The sequence below is a fragment of the Bacillus rossius genome, chromosome 3 (genome assembly GCF_032445375.1).
Source record: "Bacillus rossius redtenbacheri isolate Brsri chromosome 3, Brsri_v3, whole genome shotgun sequence".
Lineage (NCBI taxonomy): Eukaryota > Metazoa > Arthropoda > Insecta > Phasmatodea > Bacillidae > Bacillus > Bacillus rossius.
The window spans coordinates 62,775,087-62,797,451 of record NC_086332.1 but is presented as its reverse complement, the minus strand read 5'-3'; the positions used below and the strand labels follow the sequence as shown (position 1 = coordinate 62,797,451).

The window sequence follows — 22,365 nt, the reverse complement described above, 5'->3', positions numbered from 1 at the left end:
AAATTTGTTCTAAGCTACTTGTAGCAAGCACTTTGTATTATAAATACCTAGTAAACATTTAGCTTGTATTTCCTGATACATAAGTTAAGTATCTTATCAGATTAAATATAATGCGATAACATCAAAATAACAATGATATTTTGTTCAGTTTTATGTCTAAATATTTAAGAATAAAGTAATCATCTCAAAATAACTGTACTATAAGTGTCCTCGTTTAACAAGTTTGTCAAATGCTAAATAGGTTGTTTTATAGAGAAGGGAATTCCAAACCTCATCGTATTTTAGTCATCACATTTTGGACTTAAAATTATTGAATCCGTGTCTTCGAAAATTTTCTTTTCTCTCTTCTGCCTCTTGTAGTTCTAATTTCAGATAAGATACTATGATATGCGGCAAACAATATATAGCAAATAACAATTGAATCTATTCAGTGGGATGTGTTCACGGACTATAATTATCGACAGCCTTGCTTGTCGCCTAACATAAACAGGGCTGCCCACTATACTCCAGTATCAGTCTTGTAGTGCCAGACTTGCAGCGAGGATCCAACATGGCCGTCGAGAATGTATCAGAACCGAAACGTAACAGCACATTTCTTTGTATTATTATCTTTCATTTTAGTGTTGTTGTTTTTATTTTTTTCTATTCAAAGCACTAACTTCAGGCACTTTAATGTGTGTGTGTGTGTGTGTGAAGTAAGTTCGCTTCTATGACTCTAACCCACAGCACCGCATAAAAGTAACTGTCAGTGAGAAACTGATATAGTTTGATAATTACATACGAGCTAGCTTAATTTTATTTTTATTAGCACATTGTCTATTTAATTATTATAGAAGTAACCTTGGTAAATATGGGATCGAGGTGATCAGTTTCATGTAGTCCCTAAACTAAGATTGTGATCGGATGTGAACCACTAGTACCGACTTGTCCATAGACAAGATATAATAGCTGTATAGATCGACATCTTCCGTGTTGGGAACTGCAGCTGCGTCCAGCGCTCCGAGCGGCAGCGCGCACAACTGAACCGATTCAGCTTGGCGGAGAAACAATTCGCGGTTTGACGTGTCCCTGCGTTTAGCGGCGAATGTCAACGGATCGTCGGCGGGGTGACTCGAGCGGAGACGGGGGTAGCAGACAAGCTGCGACCTACCGCTGCAAACTGGCTCTTGCTCTGCTCGTTGGTCGCTGAATATACCTGTGTGCCCGTGCTCAAGTGCACAGGTCTGCACACACCACTCGCAGCAGTTTTTGGGACGTCCGCTCTGCGCAACGACTAGAAGTAAATTCCAAAACTATGTCCATTATTTTTTTAAACCTAACCTAAATCTAAAGTGTTAAATGTTTAGTAAAGATCAGGTTAGGGAAGGATTAGGTGCCTCTCAGGCCTAAACCTTTAAAGGACCCACCTAGTCAGGGGTGTATTTTGGTTAGTGAGGTGAGATGATAAGTGCGACACTAGCGCGGTATCGACTCTAAACGCAAACTCTGAACTGGCACGTAGTCTTCTCGTCTTGCATGACGATTACGGTGACCAACTTTATATTCCAGAGAAATTAAAATTAAGGCGTAATACAAGTCCCTTGTGTGTTTTTAAGTATCTGTGCTGTATGTTTCATGCCAAAAATGATTCTGAAAACACCTATTCTAGCCATCTTCACTTTTATAAAAAAATACGTAACACGGAAACAGAACTACTCGTCCACCTTCAGCGTATTCTTAAATATGTTTAGTAAACAGACGCTACTCGGATATCTAGAGCAGTTTTAAAATACGTGTTTTTATCTGAAGTTCTGCACACCGTATTTGTGCCCAGGTTGAAGGGCCCTTAAAGCTCAATCATACTGGGTCACCACCATGCAGGAAGAGTCACACGCATTCGTGTTTTTGTTGGGGAACCGCCACACGTGGCAGAAAATTGGTTCCATGCCTATCTACCCTATCTTAACTGTAAACTTATTGACTTATGGTAGCCATGTGAGCCCAGGCAAAACAGGCACCGGGAAAACCCTGGATTTTTCTATGCGGGTGTAATATGGCATGCATTAAAGCAAGCAGAAGAAACACAGAACAAGAATGGCTGGACGGAGAGAAAAGACCTAGCAATACAAGGCGTGGGAGCTTGGACGATGTGACCTGATTAAAAATATATTCACGTGGTATGAGTTATCAGGATATGCATACTTTATTGTTGGTCTAAAAAATTGCGTATACAGAAGAGGGTATTTATTTCCTACTCATAAGCTCATAACATGGTACAGAGACATAAGTCTGTATAGGCAGTCCTTTTCATAACTATATGGTCCCACCACAATAACTTCAGGTCAATATAAGCTCTTAAATACGTATATTTAACAACATTGTGCCCAAAACGATACAGTTGTCTCGTCCAGAATGTTTTTTAATGTAAATATTCACATTTAATTATTATCTGTGTTTCCTTAGAGCATTTTTATGCTTAAAGATTGTGTATGTGTCTATGACACTACAAACTATATGACAACCAATATTCTCTAGTGAGCCAATTTTCCAAACCCCTCTAGGTGTTATTGAGATATGTTACAACTCCAATAATGAATTATTTAATATAAGCAAAAAATTATGTTTTAAAAATAATTATTTTATAATATTTGTAATTTAATGTTTATGTTTGTTTCTGGTCTACTACGTCTGGTTACTGTTTATCAGCATTGCAACCAGCCAATCAGAGAGCATATTTTGAAAGAATGGCAATATTGAATGTCTTAAGTTAAGAATCTTTCTTCTGTGACTAGAAGCCATCGAGAAGTAATGTAAAAGTTTCGTCTACATACAATCAGTGGTGTAAGTTAGACATTTTTAAGCATCCGTCGGATAAATGATATCGTTAAATATGAAAAATTTAATTACATAAGGCAATTCCTTACGGAATTGAACTTAAGAATATTTCCTAAATAATGAAAGTACGCAGTGAGTCTGTAAGAGCTCTAATTTCATACGAAAGTAACTCACATTTGAAAGTAACTCACTCTGGACCTCAGAGGTCCTAAGTTAAAGAACTTGTGTTTCTCTGACCTAAACTATCTAGCCGGATTTAACTAACCCAATCAATCGAATAATTTTTTTGAAAAATCTTTATATCCAGTAACTGTTGAAAACTGAGTGAAATTATTAAATTTGTGTTTTTAAGAAATTTTATTATTCGGACCATAGAAAAAAGTAACTGTCGTAAAATATTTGCTGTAATTATCCGATACGACTCGCGCGCCACCTACTGAACGTTCTCTCACCTAGACAGTAACCTTCCCCGTGTTTCAAAGGTCAAGTTGTACTAAAACAAGTGTTAGCACAGATTTTACTTAATATTATTTATTTTTATTTCCTGAATTTTATTAATTATGACTTGATAAATAGTATTGAAATGTAATTCAAATTTATGATACCGAGAACTGTATGACTATTTTTTTCGAATCTCAGGACTATTGGTCATGATATTTGTAAACTGAAATAGTTTTATATTATGAAATGTAACACTTTAACTATGCTTTGATTTTAAATCTGTGTTATTTTACACTTATCTTATCTTTGTTAGAGTTTCGTTTCCTTAGCAAGGGTCAATCGTAATAAAACTAAAGGAATTCATCAATATTAGTTTGTTACTTCTCATATACACGCCATTATTAAGGTATGGCAAAATGTAAATATACATTTTTGTGTGGCAGTTACTCTTAGAAAAAAATTTTTTCCAAATATTAGATGAATACCTTTCTAGTAGTTTAAATATCAAATTTGTAACAGCAAGAGAAGTAACAGAAAAAGCTGGAATCGATAACATTTTCCAAATAAGCAAAAAACGATGTAGAAAGGATATATTATTCTTTGAAAGAGATGACGAAACACCCGAGTCCTGAAGACTATTTAAAAATCAACTATAATTTAGTGGTAGGTACAGTACAAAAGAGCTGTCAGCCAAGATTTTTAGCTTTGAAGACCTATGCAAACAATGTTGGCTTAATGTATCACATTATCGGCCCTCCGGAAGACGAGTGATGGAAAGCTTGTTGAAATATTATCAAGACTTAACACTTACATGGAGCTACATAGATCATCATCGTAATGACGCTGTGGAACTGTGCACGGAATTGAAAATGTTAGCCCTTGTCTGCGATGGAGATGAAGATTATATACTTTCAGTTCTTAGACATAAGAAGTACATATTGCGAGTCTGGCGCAGGGTACTAGGGTAAAGATGTAGGCTGGAGCCAATGGGCTGAGCCTAGGGTCCGCCATCTTAGATTCCAGTGACCTGAACTTTGACCTCAAACCATGAACTCTGACTCTGGAATTTGACACAACAGGTCAAATTTGGCACCTCGGGGAGAATTCGACACCCTAATTCCAATTTTTTTCCTAAACATTTACAAGAATGTTTTCATTTAAAAATGGTTAAAAAAAATATGACTATCGTATTAAGATAAAGCGTCAAGTGTAATTTAATAAAATAATAAAAAATTCCAAAATTCATACATCATATTTAACATTATCATGATATATTTAAGTCTTTATTTGTGAACTTGCATATTACATTTTTAGCTCCTTGCTTCAAATTAAGGAAATCGAGTCACTAAAACTTTTAGAATTACAAATTTGTTTTTCTTATTTCAAAGTTATCCTCCAAGATTCATTCGCGCGTAATGTTCCAGGCAAGCTGTACGTACCAGCCCGGTACGTTTTCCTCGCGATACGCGTGGTGGACATGTTTTTGTCTTCCTTCACGGACGGCGTCATGCCACTGGCGATCACCAGCATGGTCAGGCCTACCACCACGACGACATCCGACACCACCACTGCAGCCAACGTGTCTTTGACGTCGTCGGACGTTTGCCCTGGATCATCCGGGATCACCAGTAATAGTTCTTCGAGCGACAGCAAGGTAACGCTACCTCTATACAATCACACTTATTATTAACATATCTGTTAAGCAAGCTTACACTGTATTACGTTTTACAACGTAGGGGAAAACGAAATGACTGGGAACTCCCGAAAATAACAATTTCATGCAGAAATGGTTTGCTCTTGTACCAACTAAAAATGCAGAAATAGTATGAATGGCAAAGACAAAATTGATTCTTAGAATAATTCTATAAAATTAAACTGTTTAATGCAAAAATTAATATGTTTTGTTTATATTTTGAAGGAAATAAGGTTAATTATATAATATTCAAATCTGTGTGTATCCTAATGGAGGTGTGTTTACGTATGTGTCCTCCTAGTATTATATTTTTAAGAATTCTGGCTCAATTAATAAATTAGTAGAAATTTCTTTTTTTATATATTAATTTCTACTTATCTATTTTATATCATATTTTTAAAAATCATCAAATTTTAATTTATTATTTAACATCAATTTAAAGTAGTAAATAAAATTTATATGAAATTTCACTCATTTTCAATTAATACTCAAACTTTTTTACTTCCAATATTACGCGTTTTACATTAAATTTCAATCTTTATTTTCAAATGTATATTATGGGGAGCTAAAAAAATATCCTAATAAATGATAAAAAATTACAATAATATTGATTAAAAATATTTTTCAATAAATCTACAAGTTCAACGAATTTTTCTATAATGAAGTTTTATTTCATATTCATGTAGATTATTTTTACCATTTAAAATTGTAATAATAAAACACGTATCCAAATAATAAAAATTAAATTTTATGTATTTTCATAATTCTGACATCATATCTTCTTTGTCAACAGAGATTATAACATCAAAGTGAACTACATCTTTATGAACGCAATAGCTTACAATATTAATGTTATATTGGAAAGGGAATACGTCTTAAATACAAAATACTTCTTCCATTTATATACCGTACTTAATTTATTGTTACAATAACTCTTATTCAATCTATCATATATCGTAGTTATATATTTTTTAATTTGAATTAATCTATCAAACAAAACTGAGATTTTTCTTCAAAATCATCTATTTAATATTGTAAATTTAAATTTCTTCGGTAATTATCTCTTTCAAATAATTAATTTTTATATTTCTTTAATTCATTAGAATCTCATTCCAAATTGTTCCTACTTCACCATCTTTATAGAAATTAACACTTATTTTAATGTTAGTTTTATCTTTAAATACAGTTAATTTTCTATATAAAAAATCAGTTACAAATAAATTAATAATAATTTTACCGCCATTAAAATTTACAGTTGCCTTATAATAAAATATATTATTTCTATATAGTTTATAGTTTTACTTTTAATTTTATAAAATCGTTATAACCAAGATACTTTTATCAACAACGCCATTTTTGATATCTAAACCTCAAGTTTCTTTAGGAAATATTTCGTTTCTACCATTTATAACAAAGCTGTTTCTCACTTTACTGTGATCAAATCTCAGTATCATAATATCTATAAAAAATTTTAATTCTACAATTTCAAAATATGACTTGTCCAATTGTTATTTATTAAATTAATATTTTATTTTGAATCTGAATGTAATAGAACCTCAAGATACTTCCCCCCACCCCTCAAATTGGCGAATAATCAAAAATTATATTTATTTTAGGATATATATTTATTTAAGTTGATTTCTTGAGTTAGATTAATATTGAAACATAGACAACACAGTTCTTATTTTTGAATATTAATTTTACCTACGACTGCTTTTTATCTGTCAAATGTTCCATCTGCCTTATTTTATTCATAAAAAAGTAAACAATTTCCATTAGAAGTATTACGAGAAAAAAAAAGTAATATTATTCCCACCTTCCCAATACATTTCTATGTTATCTATGATAAAACCATATCGATATCTATGAGGGTAAATTGTTTAATTTGATCAATTATTACTATGAAAGATTTTGCTTGATATATATTATCAACACCAGTAAGTTATAATAATTTTGTTCACTTGGAGATCTTTATAGAGCATTCATTATTGTTGAATTAATGCCTGGGTTATAAATAGCTTGAATTTTATATCTATGTATCGAGATTTCTAATCAAGAAAACTTAAAAAACAAAAAATCATGGATAGTAATAGAATATTCTTTACAATTTTGATGGACTGTATTGTTTATAAAATAATTACTGTTAATTTCAATTTAAAAAACTGTATATATAAAACTCACTATTTTTTAGCAAGCAAAACTCTTCAAAGTTATAACCAGTTAATTTAAACATAATAAGTTCATAGAATAATTTTTATGAAATATTTTTTTTTGCTTAGCTTATTGTGATGAAATATATTTTATAGAATCAAATTAATGAATACAGACTTTTTTTCATTGATATAATGTATGTTGTATGTGTTTACATATTAAATGTGGTAACTATTTCGTAAACCGATATCATTTTCATTATAACTTTTTTATATGTTTCTCTTACATGGTCTAAAATTGCTTTTTCTTTATTGTTAAACTCTAATCTTCTAGCAGCATATTTTGCTTTAAACCATAGATAATCGATAACATAAAAACATGTTTTCTTTTAGATACAAGCTTGCTGTTTATGATATTTAAAACTGACTCAATTTGTAGTAAGAAAATTTGATTTTAGTTAATTTATAAAGAAATAATTTCCGTGATATTAAATTATCTTAATATATATAAATCCTGTGTCCTGATGTTTGTTTCCAGTGAACTCTTCACCAAGTCCACCGATTTCGATGAAAATTGGCATTTATGTGTAATTTTTTCCAACTTGAGGGATAGGATAATTTTTATTTAGATTGATGGTCTCAATAATTTATAAACTGATTATCAATGTTGATTGGTGTATGGTGTTTTTAATCGTGTTTCATAAGTCTCAAACAGATGGCGCCTTAAATCAGTTTTTTACAAACAACTGTTGTACTGTCTGACATAAATATCTCATAGATGGCGCTACGTTTCAATTCAAATTTTATTTTTATCCGTGTTGTGCACATTTTCGTTGATCAATGTACTACGTAACATCGCTTTTTTGTATTATTTTTTATTTTATTCTCACGTGTTTACAATTATTGATATCTATCTTCAGCTGTCAATCTGCAGATATAATAATAAAACAAATAATATTAGCTAGAGAATCAGAGTTCATCAAATTTTATTTCATGTTAAAAAATTTGTAAGTATTAATTAATTATACCTTTTCTGCAAATTTTATAATCTAAGTTTATAAAAATTACAAAAATATATATGTATTAAGTGCTTGCTTTTTATTTTCTCATTTTTATTGAATTTTTATTATTTTCAGTAAAATGCCACAGCAACGCGTGGCCGGGACTGCTAGTACATTATAAATTATCAAACATTTTACAGCCATTTAACAGCCAATGAGAAATATTAAAATATAATAAAGTCTTTAATTTAGATTGTATATTTCACTTCATACATTTTTATCAATTATAGTGTAATGAGGCCATAATCATGAGTTCAGCAATAAGGACCTTTTTAAAATTATTGAAAGTCAATATTTCCACCTACAAAATCGTTATAAATATTTTTAATTTATATAATCTTGTATTAATAATAAAATAAAATTTATATTATCTCTTACTAATTGGTTTGATACGTTTTAATATGTTTGCGCTCTAGTGAAGTACTCACGAATAATATCTTGATTGTCCAAATAACATCATCAAATATAAGTAAAGATTCAATTTCGCGTTCATGAATAGGAATTATATCAACATTTTCATTTTAAAAAGTATCCCGTTTGTTCTTTCAACGTTTTTGATAGCTAATAAAAATAATTTTCTAACTGATCATATTTTATGGATTGATTAAACTAAAAAATATAATTATTTTAATATAATCACGTTTTATTAAAATAAAATTAATTGCCAAATTAGATTTTCCACGATTACTCGAGCCATCGATTATTAACCGTACATTAAAATGGTAAAGTCATCATTCAAATTTTTTTTCACTTGTTTCAACACATACTCCCTAATCAAAATTCTTCATTTAAAAAGTAAATTTTGAAAAAAATAAATTACAAACATAGTATTTATGTTAACAAATAGAAGTTCTATATTGAAGAATTAACTTCATCATGGTATTATTCATGATGGAAACTCTACTGTTTTGACTGGTTTTCATACAAAATATGTAGCATCCAATTTAAACACCATTATAACAGCGATAACTAAATTGCAGGCTAATTTAGTTGTATAAATTAAAGTTATAAATATCCCTAGAGGTCTATACAATAACGAATCGTTAAAACAAACTTAAAATTCAAGTGAACCATTTTAACTTATACCTTAATATATGCATTTCAGTTTTATTGGCAACGTAACAAATATTAATTATTAAAAATAAATCATGTTTTAGTAGTATATGAATGGGGCTCCTGAAACAGGCTTCAGGCTGTGGATTGTGTGGATTGTGATTGAAATTTGACCATGACCTTGATCTTTGATAATAAATTAATAAAAAATTAAAAATAAAATAAAAAAATACATAAAATTCTGGCTTGTACTAGAACTCTATCTTTGTTCAACAATGAGAAGTTCACAAGCTATCAGAATATATTTATGTATTTTTTTATTTTATTTTTAATTTTTTATTAATTTATTTTTATTTGTTATTATTTTTTCCTGAAATGTTATGATATCAAAGAAAACTTGTGGCGGTTTTCTCCGTGTGCTCCTGATTATTCTTGTCAATATTATGGTGGTTTTCTCCGTGTGCTCCTGATTATTCCTGTGGTTTCTTCAAGTGCTTCTGTCTATTATGAGAAACCGCTCTCTGCATGACGGATTTTTTACCTAATGAGTCATGACGTGTTATTTAGAGTTACATTTAATTCGAGAATATCTGTTACTAAATCAGCACTTGCAATTTTTTTTTACCAGGTGGAAATAAAAATTAAGCAACCATTACTCAGTCAAATAATATGTCATGAGACATCCGTGGAGCACTAACATGTAAGACGAACTTCCTTCTCCTTGATGTCTAGCGAAGCCATCCTTGTTTTGCGATCGATAGTGAGCTTCCCGCATACCACATAAAACAACTAAATAAATTATGACTCAACACAACACGTGGCGACATCTCATGCTAATAATCGAGACCATATGTAACAATTTATTTTGTATGAGGTAACTTAATTCTTGCAGATGAAATATTAAAAACTATATTTAAGTAATGTATCTAATTTAATTAATTCAGTTTGCATCTGACCATAGTCTCAGTAACTAATATGAATCCTGATTCGGTGACTGTTGCTGTATCGAAAGGACACAGGTGTAAGTTTTGCAGCAAAGAATTTATCTTGAGAAAGAATGGAAGACAACACGAGAAGAATGACTGTGATAAAAATCCACTACGTAATATGATAAGTGGTGTTCGATGTAGCAAGTCGTTTACGCGGAGAGAGAGCTTAAAAAGACATGACAGAACTTGTAATGCCAAGCCTGTGTACAAGATAGAGGACAACGATGGCTCTACTAGACTAAGGAAGAGTGATCTGCATTACGACAATAATTTTCCTTGTCTTGGGAAAGATTATGATCGCGGCTCTTCCGATCTCGACAAAGAACTTAAATTGAAGGACGATTATGATTTATGGAAGAATGAAGACAATGGAAGAATCTTTAACGTGAAAAGTGAGAATACATTCCAGCCGAATTCAAGTAGATCTTTCCTACTTTGTAAAAATGATGGACTCCTAAAAAGGAAGCATGAAGACGATGAAGACGCTTCGACATCATCGACATCGAATTCTTACGGTAATCTGGGTGAAAATGTTGCCTTCTACGGTGATTGCTACAGCGACTCTGCGGCTTTTGACAAAGGTATAGACTGTGATGAAGCAACTAAAGCAGGCAAGATCGAAGACTGTGGTGGTGTCCTGAGACCGAAACGATGGAAACATCGTGATATATTAAATAAATCGGATCAAGCTTGTGATGATCATTGTCTCGATAATGAAAGTTACCCTGAGGATGGTGTTAAAACGGAAGACACCAGAGAAAATAATATTTATAATAATCAAACAAGTAAGATGGTGGTAGAAGAGACTGATTACACTTCATGGAACGATCCAAACATATTGGTTGACCGGCTAAGACTTCTACATGACTCGCTTTGAGCAGGAAACTATTCGTGCATCAAAGAAATAACATTCATACTCAAAGAACTGAGGAAAGCTGGCTACATACAATAATGGCTTGTTTTACTTGTATTTGTATAATGTAAAGAAATAAATAATTGCAATTATAAAAATTTAATGTTTTATTTTTCTTGTATTCAGATTTCTAACTAAGACTAAGTTCTCGTAACTTGTGCTTCCAAATGTGCTTCCTTTTCGTTGATGGTGCGGCCTTTTCGTTGATGGTGCTTCCTTTTCGTTGTCGGTGCTTCCAAATGTGCTGCCTTTTCGTTGGCGGTGCTGCCTTTTCGTTGTCGGTGCTTCCAAATGAGCTGCCTTTTCTTTGGCGGTGCTGACTTTTCGTTGTCGGTGCTACCAAATGTGCTGGCTTTTCATTGATGGTGCTACCTTTTCGATGACGGTGCTTCCAAAATGTGCTACCTTTTCGTTGTCGGTGCTTCCAAATGTGCTGCCTTTTCGTTGACGGTGCTTTCAAATGTGCTGCCTTTTCGTTGACGGTGCTTTCAAATGCGCTGCCTTTTCGTTGACGGTACTGCCTTTTCGTTGTCGGTGCTTCCAAATGTACTGCCTTTTCGTTGGCGGTGCTGCCTTTTCGTTGTCGGTGCTTCCAAATGTGCTTCCTTTTCGATGCCGGTGCTGCCTTTTCGTTGTCGGTGCTTCCAAATGTGCTGCCTTTTCGTTGTCGGTGCTGCCTTTTCGTTGACGGTGCTTCCAAATGTGCTTCCTTTTCGATGCCGGTGCTGCCTTTTCGTTGTCGGTGCTTCCAAATGTGCTTCCTTTTCGTTGGCGGTGCTGCCTTTTCTTTGTCGGTGCTTCCAAATGTGCTTCCTTTTCGTTGGTGGTGCTGCCTTTTCTTTGTCGGTGCTTCCTAATGTGCTGCCTTTTCGTTGACGGTGCTTCCAAATGTGCTTCCTTTTCGTTGGCGGTGCTGCCGTTTCGTTGTCGGTGCTTCCAAATGTGCTGTCTTTTCGTTGATGGTGCTTCCTTTTCGTTGATGGTGCTGCCTTTTCTTTGTCGGTGCTTCCTTTTTGTTGATTGCGCGTAGTACAAAATGTAGTGATTGAATATTTACTAGTTTAAAACCTCTTGGTGTTACTAAAATATTTTTCAAGGTTACTTGGTCCTTTAGAATGTATAAAAATGTCACGATGGATTAATTGAATATAATTAGCTAACGACGAAGGACATGCGGTCCTGAAATGACTAGCCTATACGTCTGATAATGACATGACTCGGTCTCATGGACTGAAGGCAATTGATCTATATGTGTGGTTTTGTACATGAACGGCTTATAGGTTATTCAGATTATTGAAAAATTAGACTTTCATAATAGGCTAATCGGCACTGTATTAATTCGTTGGTCAGGTATATTGACTTCAGTTGTTTTTCGTAGAGTGAATGATTAATAAACACCACGAAAGGTAATGGAAAACAGAATATAAAATTTATTTAATAATTAGTTAAAACTTTCACTGGTCAGAAATCGATCCGTGGACAGGAATCCATCGATTCAATTTGTAAATTAATAATTGATTTTTTCGGAGACTTTTGGAATTTTCCTCGCATTTCTAGCTAAATAATTACAATATTTCAAGATTGCGACCAAATTTCAAGATGGCGGGCACCTCAGTAATAATAAATGAATATTGCACTGTAGCAGGTTATAATAAAACTAGCATGATGAAAAGACAAGTACACACACAAGATTTTGTCCTCCAGCAGACGAAAACATGATTGTGGCAATGACCGTTAGCATGTGGTAGCTCCTGGTAGCATGTACTGAACACACAATGACGGATCCATGATGACGTCAAGGTCAAAGTCAAAGATCAAGGTCATGGTCAAATTTCAAGGCCATGGTCAAAGTTCAAGTTCAAGGTCAAAGTTCAAGGTCAAGGTCAAATTTCAAGTTCAAGGTCAAAGTTCAAAGTTCAAGATCAAAGTTCAAGGTCAAGGTCAAAGTTCAAGGTCAAAGTTCAAGGTCAAGGTCAAAGTTTATTGCCAACAGTAAAGGACACAGGTATGGAGAACAGAACATTATACTAACATGTCGCCAGCACACTCTAGCAGACGAAAACTATATGGTGGCCTCCAGCGGACAAAGACAAGATTGCTGACATGACGTCATACCAGCTGATGGTAAATACCTTGTTATTGGTAATGGTAGGTCAGTCTGTAGGTGGCTTCTGTGGAGGAAGGATCTGATGTTTTTTTGTTTTTTTTTTAATTTTTTTGCCCTCACCGGTTTCGAACCAAGGACGGGAATCGATATAATCAATCAGAATTCTATTAAGTTAATTTTTTGATGAATTTAGGAATTTTTCCCGATTTTCTAACATAAAAAATACTGATTTCCAAGATGGCATCTAAATTTAAAGATGGCGACCATAACGATAATTGCAACATTAATAGGATCCAATATGGTGGTCGTAACATAAAGTGTAAGAATGACACGGTACTCAACCAAGATTGCGTGTGTAACGAAATATGCAACATTTATATAATCCAAGATGGCGACCGTAACGATAACTGCAACAGTGGTTTTTAAGATTTTTATTTAATTCGATTATTTAATTTTTTTAATGATTTTTAAAAATTTTCCCGATTTTCTAACATAAAAATTGCGGATTTTCAAGATGGCGGGCGTAACGGAAATTGCAACGGTGACGTCATAATCCTAAAACTGGCTTAAAGCGACTAGCTCTTAGGAGTTTTAAGCCATTTTTAGGAGTTTTGTGGTTTTTAAGGCAAAACGACTTTTGTGGTTTTTCGAAATCCTAATTTTCCCTCGAAACGGGAATTTTTCCCTCGAAAACGGGAAATTTTTTCTTCAAAACGGGAAATTTTGAGTCATTTTGAGTCATTTTTGAGGAATTTTGAGGAATTTTTGAGTCCAAGATGGCCGCCGTGACGTCACAATCCAATATGGCGTACCGACAATCACAATCCACACAATCCACAGCCTGAAGCCTGTTTCAGGAGCTCCATTCATATACTATTTGTTTTAATATCATAAATATAACTGTGCAGTTTTAAACATAAAGTTTAATGCTTGCTAAACCAAAAATTTAAAAATTACAAAAAATTTACAGATTTATCAACGTACAGAGAATATTATTATGTAATGGCAATTCAAGGTAACATAACGATGTTTTGGAGACCAACGTGAGAATGTAAGGATCGCCTCCAGCCACACTCCTGAGGCTCCGAGAGCGCTGTGCAGTGTTTTAACTGCAGGGGGGTGACTTCGACTGGAACGAGCTGACGCAGAGCTACGTCACCAATGGCGTCACGTACGGCTCCCTGCTCTCCTTGATGCTGGCGGCCCGCCTCGTCCAGATATGGAGCCCCAAGCTGATGGTCACTGCTGCAGGAATCCTGACGGTCGCACTCACTGCTCTCACGCCAGTGATCGCTCACTGGAACGTGTATGCTCTCGTCACAGCCAGGGTGTTGTTGGGGCTTCCCCAGGTGCGTATGCAACAAAAACACATCACCTTACAACCAATAACCAAAAACTCTCCGGGTGTCGAAGTGACACGTGGTTCGCATTCACTGTTTAAAATAGGCTGAACCAAACCACGTCAGGAGCCACAAAGGCTAGGGTTGAGAATTTCTCTTTCAAGAAAGCCTTAAACAACAACACTCATTGGCCATCTAAGGACCGTTTCCACGATGTGGGTTTTAGTCTTGGTTCTTTTACTGCATGATAAACACAAACAGAGCCTCTAACCAGTGGTTATTACTGAGTTGTTTCTCAACCTACCTTAACTGGCAAATAATTCATTGTTTAGCCATGTAATGGTTGCAGTAACGTTTCACGACTTTATTGGCCGCCAAAACATTTTTTTTAAATCTGTAAACAACTTAGCTCTCGCTATACGGCATTTGGTATGAGTAATTTCGTGAAAATGGGACAATGTGTCACAAAGATGCCGGACCCACGTATAGCAACATAAAAACATGCAAAACGTATTGGTGTACCAAATTAAAATTTATGATAGTGAAACTACCCTGGACTATATTTGGTAAAATAAAATAGTCTTATTGAAATACCCAAGAAACTGGCATTAGATTGCTTATAATACACATGATCATTCAACGTTCCCAAGAGATCCAGTGGCGCATGCTTAGAATTCTCAGAAGGCAAGGTTCAAATTTAGAAGCTGAAATATATATTTTTTTACATTTTCTTATAACATTATAATACAATAATAAAACAGTAATTTTGAACCAGTCCAATAAAATAAAGGTTTATTTGTAAGGAGTACATACAGACTGATATCAGTCGTTTAAGTAAAAACAATTATACAAACTTATACTTAGTGTAATAATATGAATTTTAAAAAGATTCTGCTTAATATTTTAGCAATGCCATAGAAGTATAATTTCTAAAATCTGCAGAAATGTTTAGAAATTTTATAGTACGTATTAACTGTTTAGTGAATTTTAAGAGACGGGCAGTATTTTCATAAAATCCCTTATCAAAAATCAAATCCAAAAGCCGGGTTTTTATCGGATCCTTTTCTAAAAGTTTAAAATTTCCTGTTGTTTCGTGCTTCTAATTGGTATCTGCGTTTGATGGTGACAAGCAAAGTTTACGATTCAGGCAGCGAATTCAAGCGAAGGGCGCAGAAAAAATGTATGTGATTTGCATCATGAATTTTGTTATTTGAGAAACAGCTATTTTATTTACCAGTTTATTTATCACTCTCAACATTATTGAAATAAATTCTGCGTTTAATTTCGTGTCTGAGTTTCGAATTTATAAGTTTATTAGCTGCCCGACCCGGCTTCGCACGGCTATACTAATGGAAAAAAATTAAGCCACATCTCCCATTTACAGTAATGGTAAATAAAAAAAATTCAGTAAAAATTTATTACAATGCTGTATAATGTACCGGAGAGAAAATGAATAGCACCGATGGTTTCCCGAGTCGTGCACGCAACGTACAACTGATGTACCTACCCGTACTTCGCTACGGCAGTCTACAGGCAGATCACTCTTGCACCGCTCATTATACATGCCCCTCCTTGTGGGTACGCCACTGCCGCGCGATGCCCGTTGCCATGGAGACGCAGAAGGCATGAACAATGCAAAATCCTGTTCTCATGCAGACAAAGTACCCACTGTTGCCTGGTTTTAACCACCCATGGGATCTAATTTTCGGAAAATGTCATCCTGCGTAACATAAGAAACATTAGTGTGAAGTTTCAAGTCTGTAAAATATATATACTTGAAAAAAAAAGGGCAATTTTGATATTTAAAGTACCCGAAAAATTGCAACGGTGATGAGGACTGCACTAACAATGAAATAGTTGTTGCCATAGAGACGAATGAAGCATCAACAAAGCAACAGCCGTTGCCATGGTGATTTCCTACCAAAAACTGGAAATTTTGATATATTACGCCCCCGAAACTTATCTTCGGATCGGATTTCCGCAGAATCCATTCTTAGTGAGCGTCTACATCACAAAAAATCACAAAATTAGTAACTATGCTAAATTTCAAGTCAATCGGGTGTATTGTTTTAGAGATCTCGTGATGAGTGAGTCAGTGAGTGGTATTTCGCTTGTGTATATATATATATATATATATATATATATATATATATATATATATATATATATATATACAAGTCCTTGGCAGAATTGTAACGGGAGAGGAAAATTATTGATGGTCCGAAAAATGAAAATTAATAAAAAATAATAAAAATAATTCTAGTAAAAGAAAAAAAACAAATTAAACACAGAGAGAGGAAAAAAACAATAGTTTAGGTTTGCGATTTAAAGTGATAAAAAGTATTTAAATACTAGTTGAACTCTTATGAGGTACTGATTGCTTCGTTGCTAATATCACACGGGTGTTTTTTACTTGTATGGGAAAATTAAGAATGATAAGGCATCTAGTGCGTGGCAACAATGTTAATAGGCAATAGGAAATAAACATCTAGCGCCTTCGGCATTGTCAACACACACTTCGTACGTGTACTGCATGTTGTATCTAACCCCCTCCAACGCATTTGATTCTAAATTGGACTTTTAGTAAGGATCCCTAATGTTATTGATAATATAATATAGCCTATTGCCTTCCTCGATAAATGTACTATCCAACACTGAAAGAATTTTTCAAATCGGACCAGTGGTTCCTGAGATTAGTGCGTTCAAACAAACAAACAAACTCTTCAGCTTTATAATATTAGTATAGATTTGCAACATGAACAACATGAGGACACATGAGTTTGCTCGTTACCGAGGTTAGATATTTACACATCACTGGCGATACTGAAAGAATCGCTCAAATATTTTTTTATAATGGTGGTAAACAGCAGATAGTAACATACAAGAAAACTTCCCAGGCAATAGATCGCGTTTCTTCCGAACATAGCTATTAATAATTCAGTTAATATGAAAGCTCCAAAGCACGTGGGGTCAACTCCAGCATTGAGAAATCCAAGATCAAGCGTGATGCAGTGGCTCTTAGTATTACATATTAATGCCTATGGAAATACCCTGTTAATTTTTAAAAAGTTTAAATTATATTTTTTGTTTTGCCTATATAATAATATGCAAACATTATGCAACCATAATTAAACATTTCTAGTGAAACAATACGTGTAAATAAAGGTGTTTTAATATAGTAGTGTAGAATTGATTTTTAAAGGCTTTGTTTTATTGTTACTTGGCTATTTATGCTGTGTTAATTAATTAATTTATAAAAATATTCTATTATCTTGTTTTTGGTAGATTTATCTTATTGCCAAGTTATTTTGTTAAAATATCTGTAAGTGTTAGCTGTTTTTAATATACGTTGGTGAATATTTAAATATATTTCCTGCTAACCTTTATTCACGCCTTCATAAACTTTGTGTGATTTTTGTTGACATTGGGTATTTATTTGTTTTGAAACACGTAAATGTTCCCAGTCGATTGCTCGGGTTGAGGTTCATATTCATGGTTTCATTTAGTCGTCCTACTTTACCATGATCGTCAAAACACTAATATACATTTTAGGGGCTTAATATTATGAAACATTTATTCTCGCATTTGGCAAGAAATTTTGATGTTCTCAAAATATTTTTGATATTTTAAAACGATTATACGCAGTCTCTGCATATTTGTGAATTGTATGAATTATAAAATATATATTTATTTTTATTTGAGGTTTTTTTTTACACTGGCCTCATAAAATTTGGCATTGTTATATTGTTTAGTTTGAATTGTTTATGAATAAATCGCAGTATACATAAAATGTTAGTTTTCATGTGAGTATGATATTTCAAACTATATTTTTTTTTTTAATATCTGCGTCTTTTTTGTGGCGTGTACCGAAAATTATTAATTCGTTGCAGTTTCGCATAATAACCGTGGTGTAGTTTCATGGATTCATAAGTAATTCAACAGTTATAACTATGAAGCCAATTTACTTAGTGGTTGTTATGGGCCTTCCTGGGAAAAGTGGAATCCTTTTTTGGCTACCGAAAATTGTATGATTGTACTTGTCAAACTAAGACCAACGAAATACTATTTTGCAATGCTATGTTTGATGTACTACAACTCTCGTGTGGATGTGTCCGCCATCTGTTCACAGGGAATCAACATACCTGCCATGTTCTCGCTTGATTCAACTTGGTTTCCTCCAGATGAGCGCCAGCAACTCTGTAGCATTATCTTCGGATGTGAGTGAGAGTCAGCTCATGTCGTTATTGGGATATAAACTTTTATCACCCTTTCCATAGTTTTTTTAAGTATAGTTAATTAGTTAATCAACGTTACTTTCTAAGTTTATAAATCAGTTGTTTAAAGGGGGTGGTAATTGTATAAATGATGGACTGCATGCCCATTAAAATAATCAAAAATTGCTGAAACTCTGGAGGAGTGAGCGTTATGAGTTTGAGCGGGTCATAATATTATTTTTTTGAGGGACATAATATTCCGGGGTCTCGGTAGATGACAGAAATTTACATTACAGCTGTGTGGGGCTAGGATGGTTTATTTTCCAATTTACTTTCTCTTATAACACACGTGTAGTTAAATTCACTCTTTTTATTATTTTTTTTAGATTTCTCGATTTAGAGACATTCCATTCCTTGTAATAAGAGTAAAAAAATTACTTTTTGTTATTTATATGTTTACATACGTATTTTATTGTATAAATGTAATAAACATATTTTTGTTTTCAGCCAATAATGTTGCCAGCATTGTTTCGTCCAGCTTGACGGGGTATTTAATCGACAACTGTGGCTGGGAAGCGGTGTTCTACATCTTCGCCGGGATGAAGTGCTTGAGCCTGTGCTTGTGGTTTCTCCTCATCCACGATACCCCTCAGCAACACCCCCGGATATCCGAAGAGGAGAAAAATTACATTGTCTCCACTGTTAAAAAAGAAACAGAAGTGAGTGTTAAATTTACATGAGGTGTACAAATACGGGCTGGGAGAACTGAAATAACCTGCTCTCTTTTTTTTCCGCTTGCAACTTGCACTGGTTATTTTCGTGGAGTTAAACTGGAAACCACCCTCCCCCCCCTAAAAAATTCCTTTATGATATTCTCTATCAACCACTTCTTTGAATTGTAGCTTAAAATATGTTTTTAGAAATTAATTGTACTGTCAAGCAATATTTGTGGAAAATCATTGTTGTTATAAAGATAGAGTTTCTTGTGAATTTACATGCATCGAACAAATACTACTCATTATTTTTATTAAATTTTTTAATGTTAAAAAAAATTTATTTAATCCAATTACTAGCCCACTTCATTCCTCATCATCCCCATGCAGCACAAAAGTTTCAGTTACGTGTTTTCATCAATATTACATAAACATAAGTAAACAGTGCGTTTTCATGCTGTAGGTATTGGTGGGCGCAAGCTCAGCAATTTAAGTATTGTCACAGTACGAGTTAAGGAAGATGACAGTTTGAATTAAGGCAATACAACTATCAGATCTACTAAATATTTCACTTCAGTGTTTCAAGGGTTCTGTTTCATCTAATATAGCCATTACACGTTAAGCTGTGTTTTTAAAACCCATGTTTTTTTTTTTGAATAGTGTATGGAAAATCTAACACTTTACCATTAGGTGAAAATTATCAATTATTTGTTTTGGCCACTCATCGTCTGCTCTTTTCGTGGGCAGTAAAATTATAACTCCTACTTCCTCTTTATCTTTTTTTCTTCCGAATCCTCTATTTGATGTTTTAGAGGCACTTAAAATATCACTATAGCGTTCAAATAATTAATTTTTTCCTGGATTCATCAACTCGTGGACAACGCATATTGTTTCTTTCAGGTGAAGCTGCCAGTTCCATGGCTCCAAATCTTTCTATCCGCTCCTGTTTGGGCATACATGTCCATTTCAATCTCAAATACATGGATGACATTCTTCCTGAATGTCGAACTACCAACATATCTGACGAAGATCCTTCACTACAGTACAACTGACGTAAGTGATGAAAATGAAAATGAAAACCGACACGTAGTTTCCCGCCCGAGGCAGGGTCCACATGGATGGAACGGGGCTGACACTCACGGAACGGGGCTGACACTCACAGGGGCCGGCCGCCCTATTCGAGGGACAGACCTGTCGCTCCGGCCAGCCTGGGGAATAAGTGAGGTGAGATGAGATGGGAGTGTGGAGCAGTGACGGAATGAAATAGTTGAGGAATCGGGAGTACCCCGAGAAAATATACAGACTATGACAACGTCCGCCACGTTTCCCACTAGTTCAACCAAACCAGGAATCGAACCCAGATCGCTTCTGTAGGAGGCAGGTGTTCTAAAAGTCGTTCTGAAATATTTCATCTCAGAATATGATTATTTGTTGATAGATATCATCTTAGCTCTCTGTATACAGCCTTTGGTGGGAGTAATTTTGCGAAAGCAACGGAAGTCGCATGGAACGAAAATGAGTAACCACGGTGCTGCCATCTGTGGCGGATGGCGCCAACCAAAGTTCACAAACCAAGGGTAAACTTCATAGTATAAACTGTTTAATGAATTTCAAAAAGATGGGCAGTATTTTAATTAATGTCCTTGTCAAAAATCAGGTCAAAAGCCGGGGTTTTGTATTATTTTAAGTATTTTTTTTTATCAGAGCCGTTTCATTATACAGTTTAAAATTTCTCTCTGCAAATCGAATGATTTGATAGTCGACTTAGCTGATCTGGCAATGAATTCTAGCGGCGGGAGCGGAAACTACGTCTGATTCGCGTCATTATTTCATAGATTCTTCCTTTTCCAAGTTTCATATTACAAGTGTATTTGCTTCATGAGAACGAATGAAATTGTTCGTTACCGAGGGTAGATGGTACACATCTCTGGCGAGCGAAAGACTCGCTCACGTGTTTATTTTATTATTTATAACCTATATTTTTACAACTAAGTGAACTAGTATTGGCAGGTTGACTGGGGTGTTAGCTAGCGGCGTATCTAGCTCACGTGACGTGGTTGCAGTGCCGAAGCCTTGTGGGAGACCGCTCTTTTAGTCGCCCTGGCAGGGTGAGAGCTCTGCGCAGACGAACTGAGCGCATGGGAGTGCGTGAAGATGTTTCGTGCGTGGTACGCCAGTGTTGTGAGAGTCAGGTCCAGGAATTAATTATGACTTGCGTCTCATCAACATCGGGGAGATTAGAGGCGATGAGGAGGGATGAGCCGAGATTGTAGCATAGATGGTTCGGTCGGATGGGTGGGGGGGAGTACTCCAAGAAAACCCACCGTCTTTGCAACGTCCACCTACTTGACCCTACTTCTGCAATACGTTTTCCTTGTGCAGCAGTGACACTTTTTTCACAATCAGAATTGTAATTTCGAAAAGAAAACCGTCAATTTACTTGATTTTGAAGAAAACAACAAATAAAAACTATCGGGATAAATGTTTAGGCATCATATGGCTACGATTCTTTGCATCTACAAATAAAAAAAAGTTTAATATGGCAAACTGAGAAAACTGGATTAATTGTTAAGTTATTTTATTTTAGGTGCAATTCGGTTATGTTTTCGTTTAATGATAGATTTAAATTGTATATGTTTTAACCATGATCAGTTCTTTAATGTCAGATTAGCTTGGTCCTAAGAAGCTCACAACAAATAAACTCTGAAATTATTCAATCACTAGGTAATTTTACGCAGCCTTGAATCGACAGTAGCTCTGTGTCAAAGGAGAAGGGATCTAAGTTAGCAATTAATTGCATTACGGTTGCACCACACTGCGACAGACGTAAAAATGATTTCTTGCGTTAAACTTTCATCACAAATATCTGATTCATAA

General features: G+C 34.4%; 1 protein-coding gene across 1 annotated transcript in view; it reads left to right on the top strand.

The window, feature by feature from the left end:
- The first annotated feature begins 429 nt into the window (after positions 1-429).
- LOC134530788 (sialin-like) overlaps positions 430-22,365 on the top strand; it is a 31,585-nt gene continuing 9,649 nt past the window's right edge. Inside the window, exons 1-6 of the mRNA XM_063365990.1 lie at positions 430-581; positions 4,680-4,909; positions 14,337-14,570; positions 18,691-18,778; positions 19,283-19,494; positions 20,389-20,541. Coding sequence (XP_063222060.1) covers positions 551-581; positions 4,680-4,909; positions 14,337-14,570; positions 18,691-18,778; positions 19,283-19,494; positions 20,389-20,541 — 948 coding nt within the window. The 5' untranslated portion in view covers positions 430-550. The remainder of the gene's footprint in view (positions 582-4,679; positions 4,910-14,336; positions 14,571-18,690; positions 18,779-19,282; positions 19,495-20,388; positions 20,542-22,365) is intronic.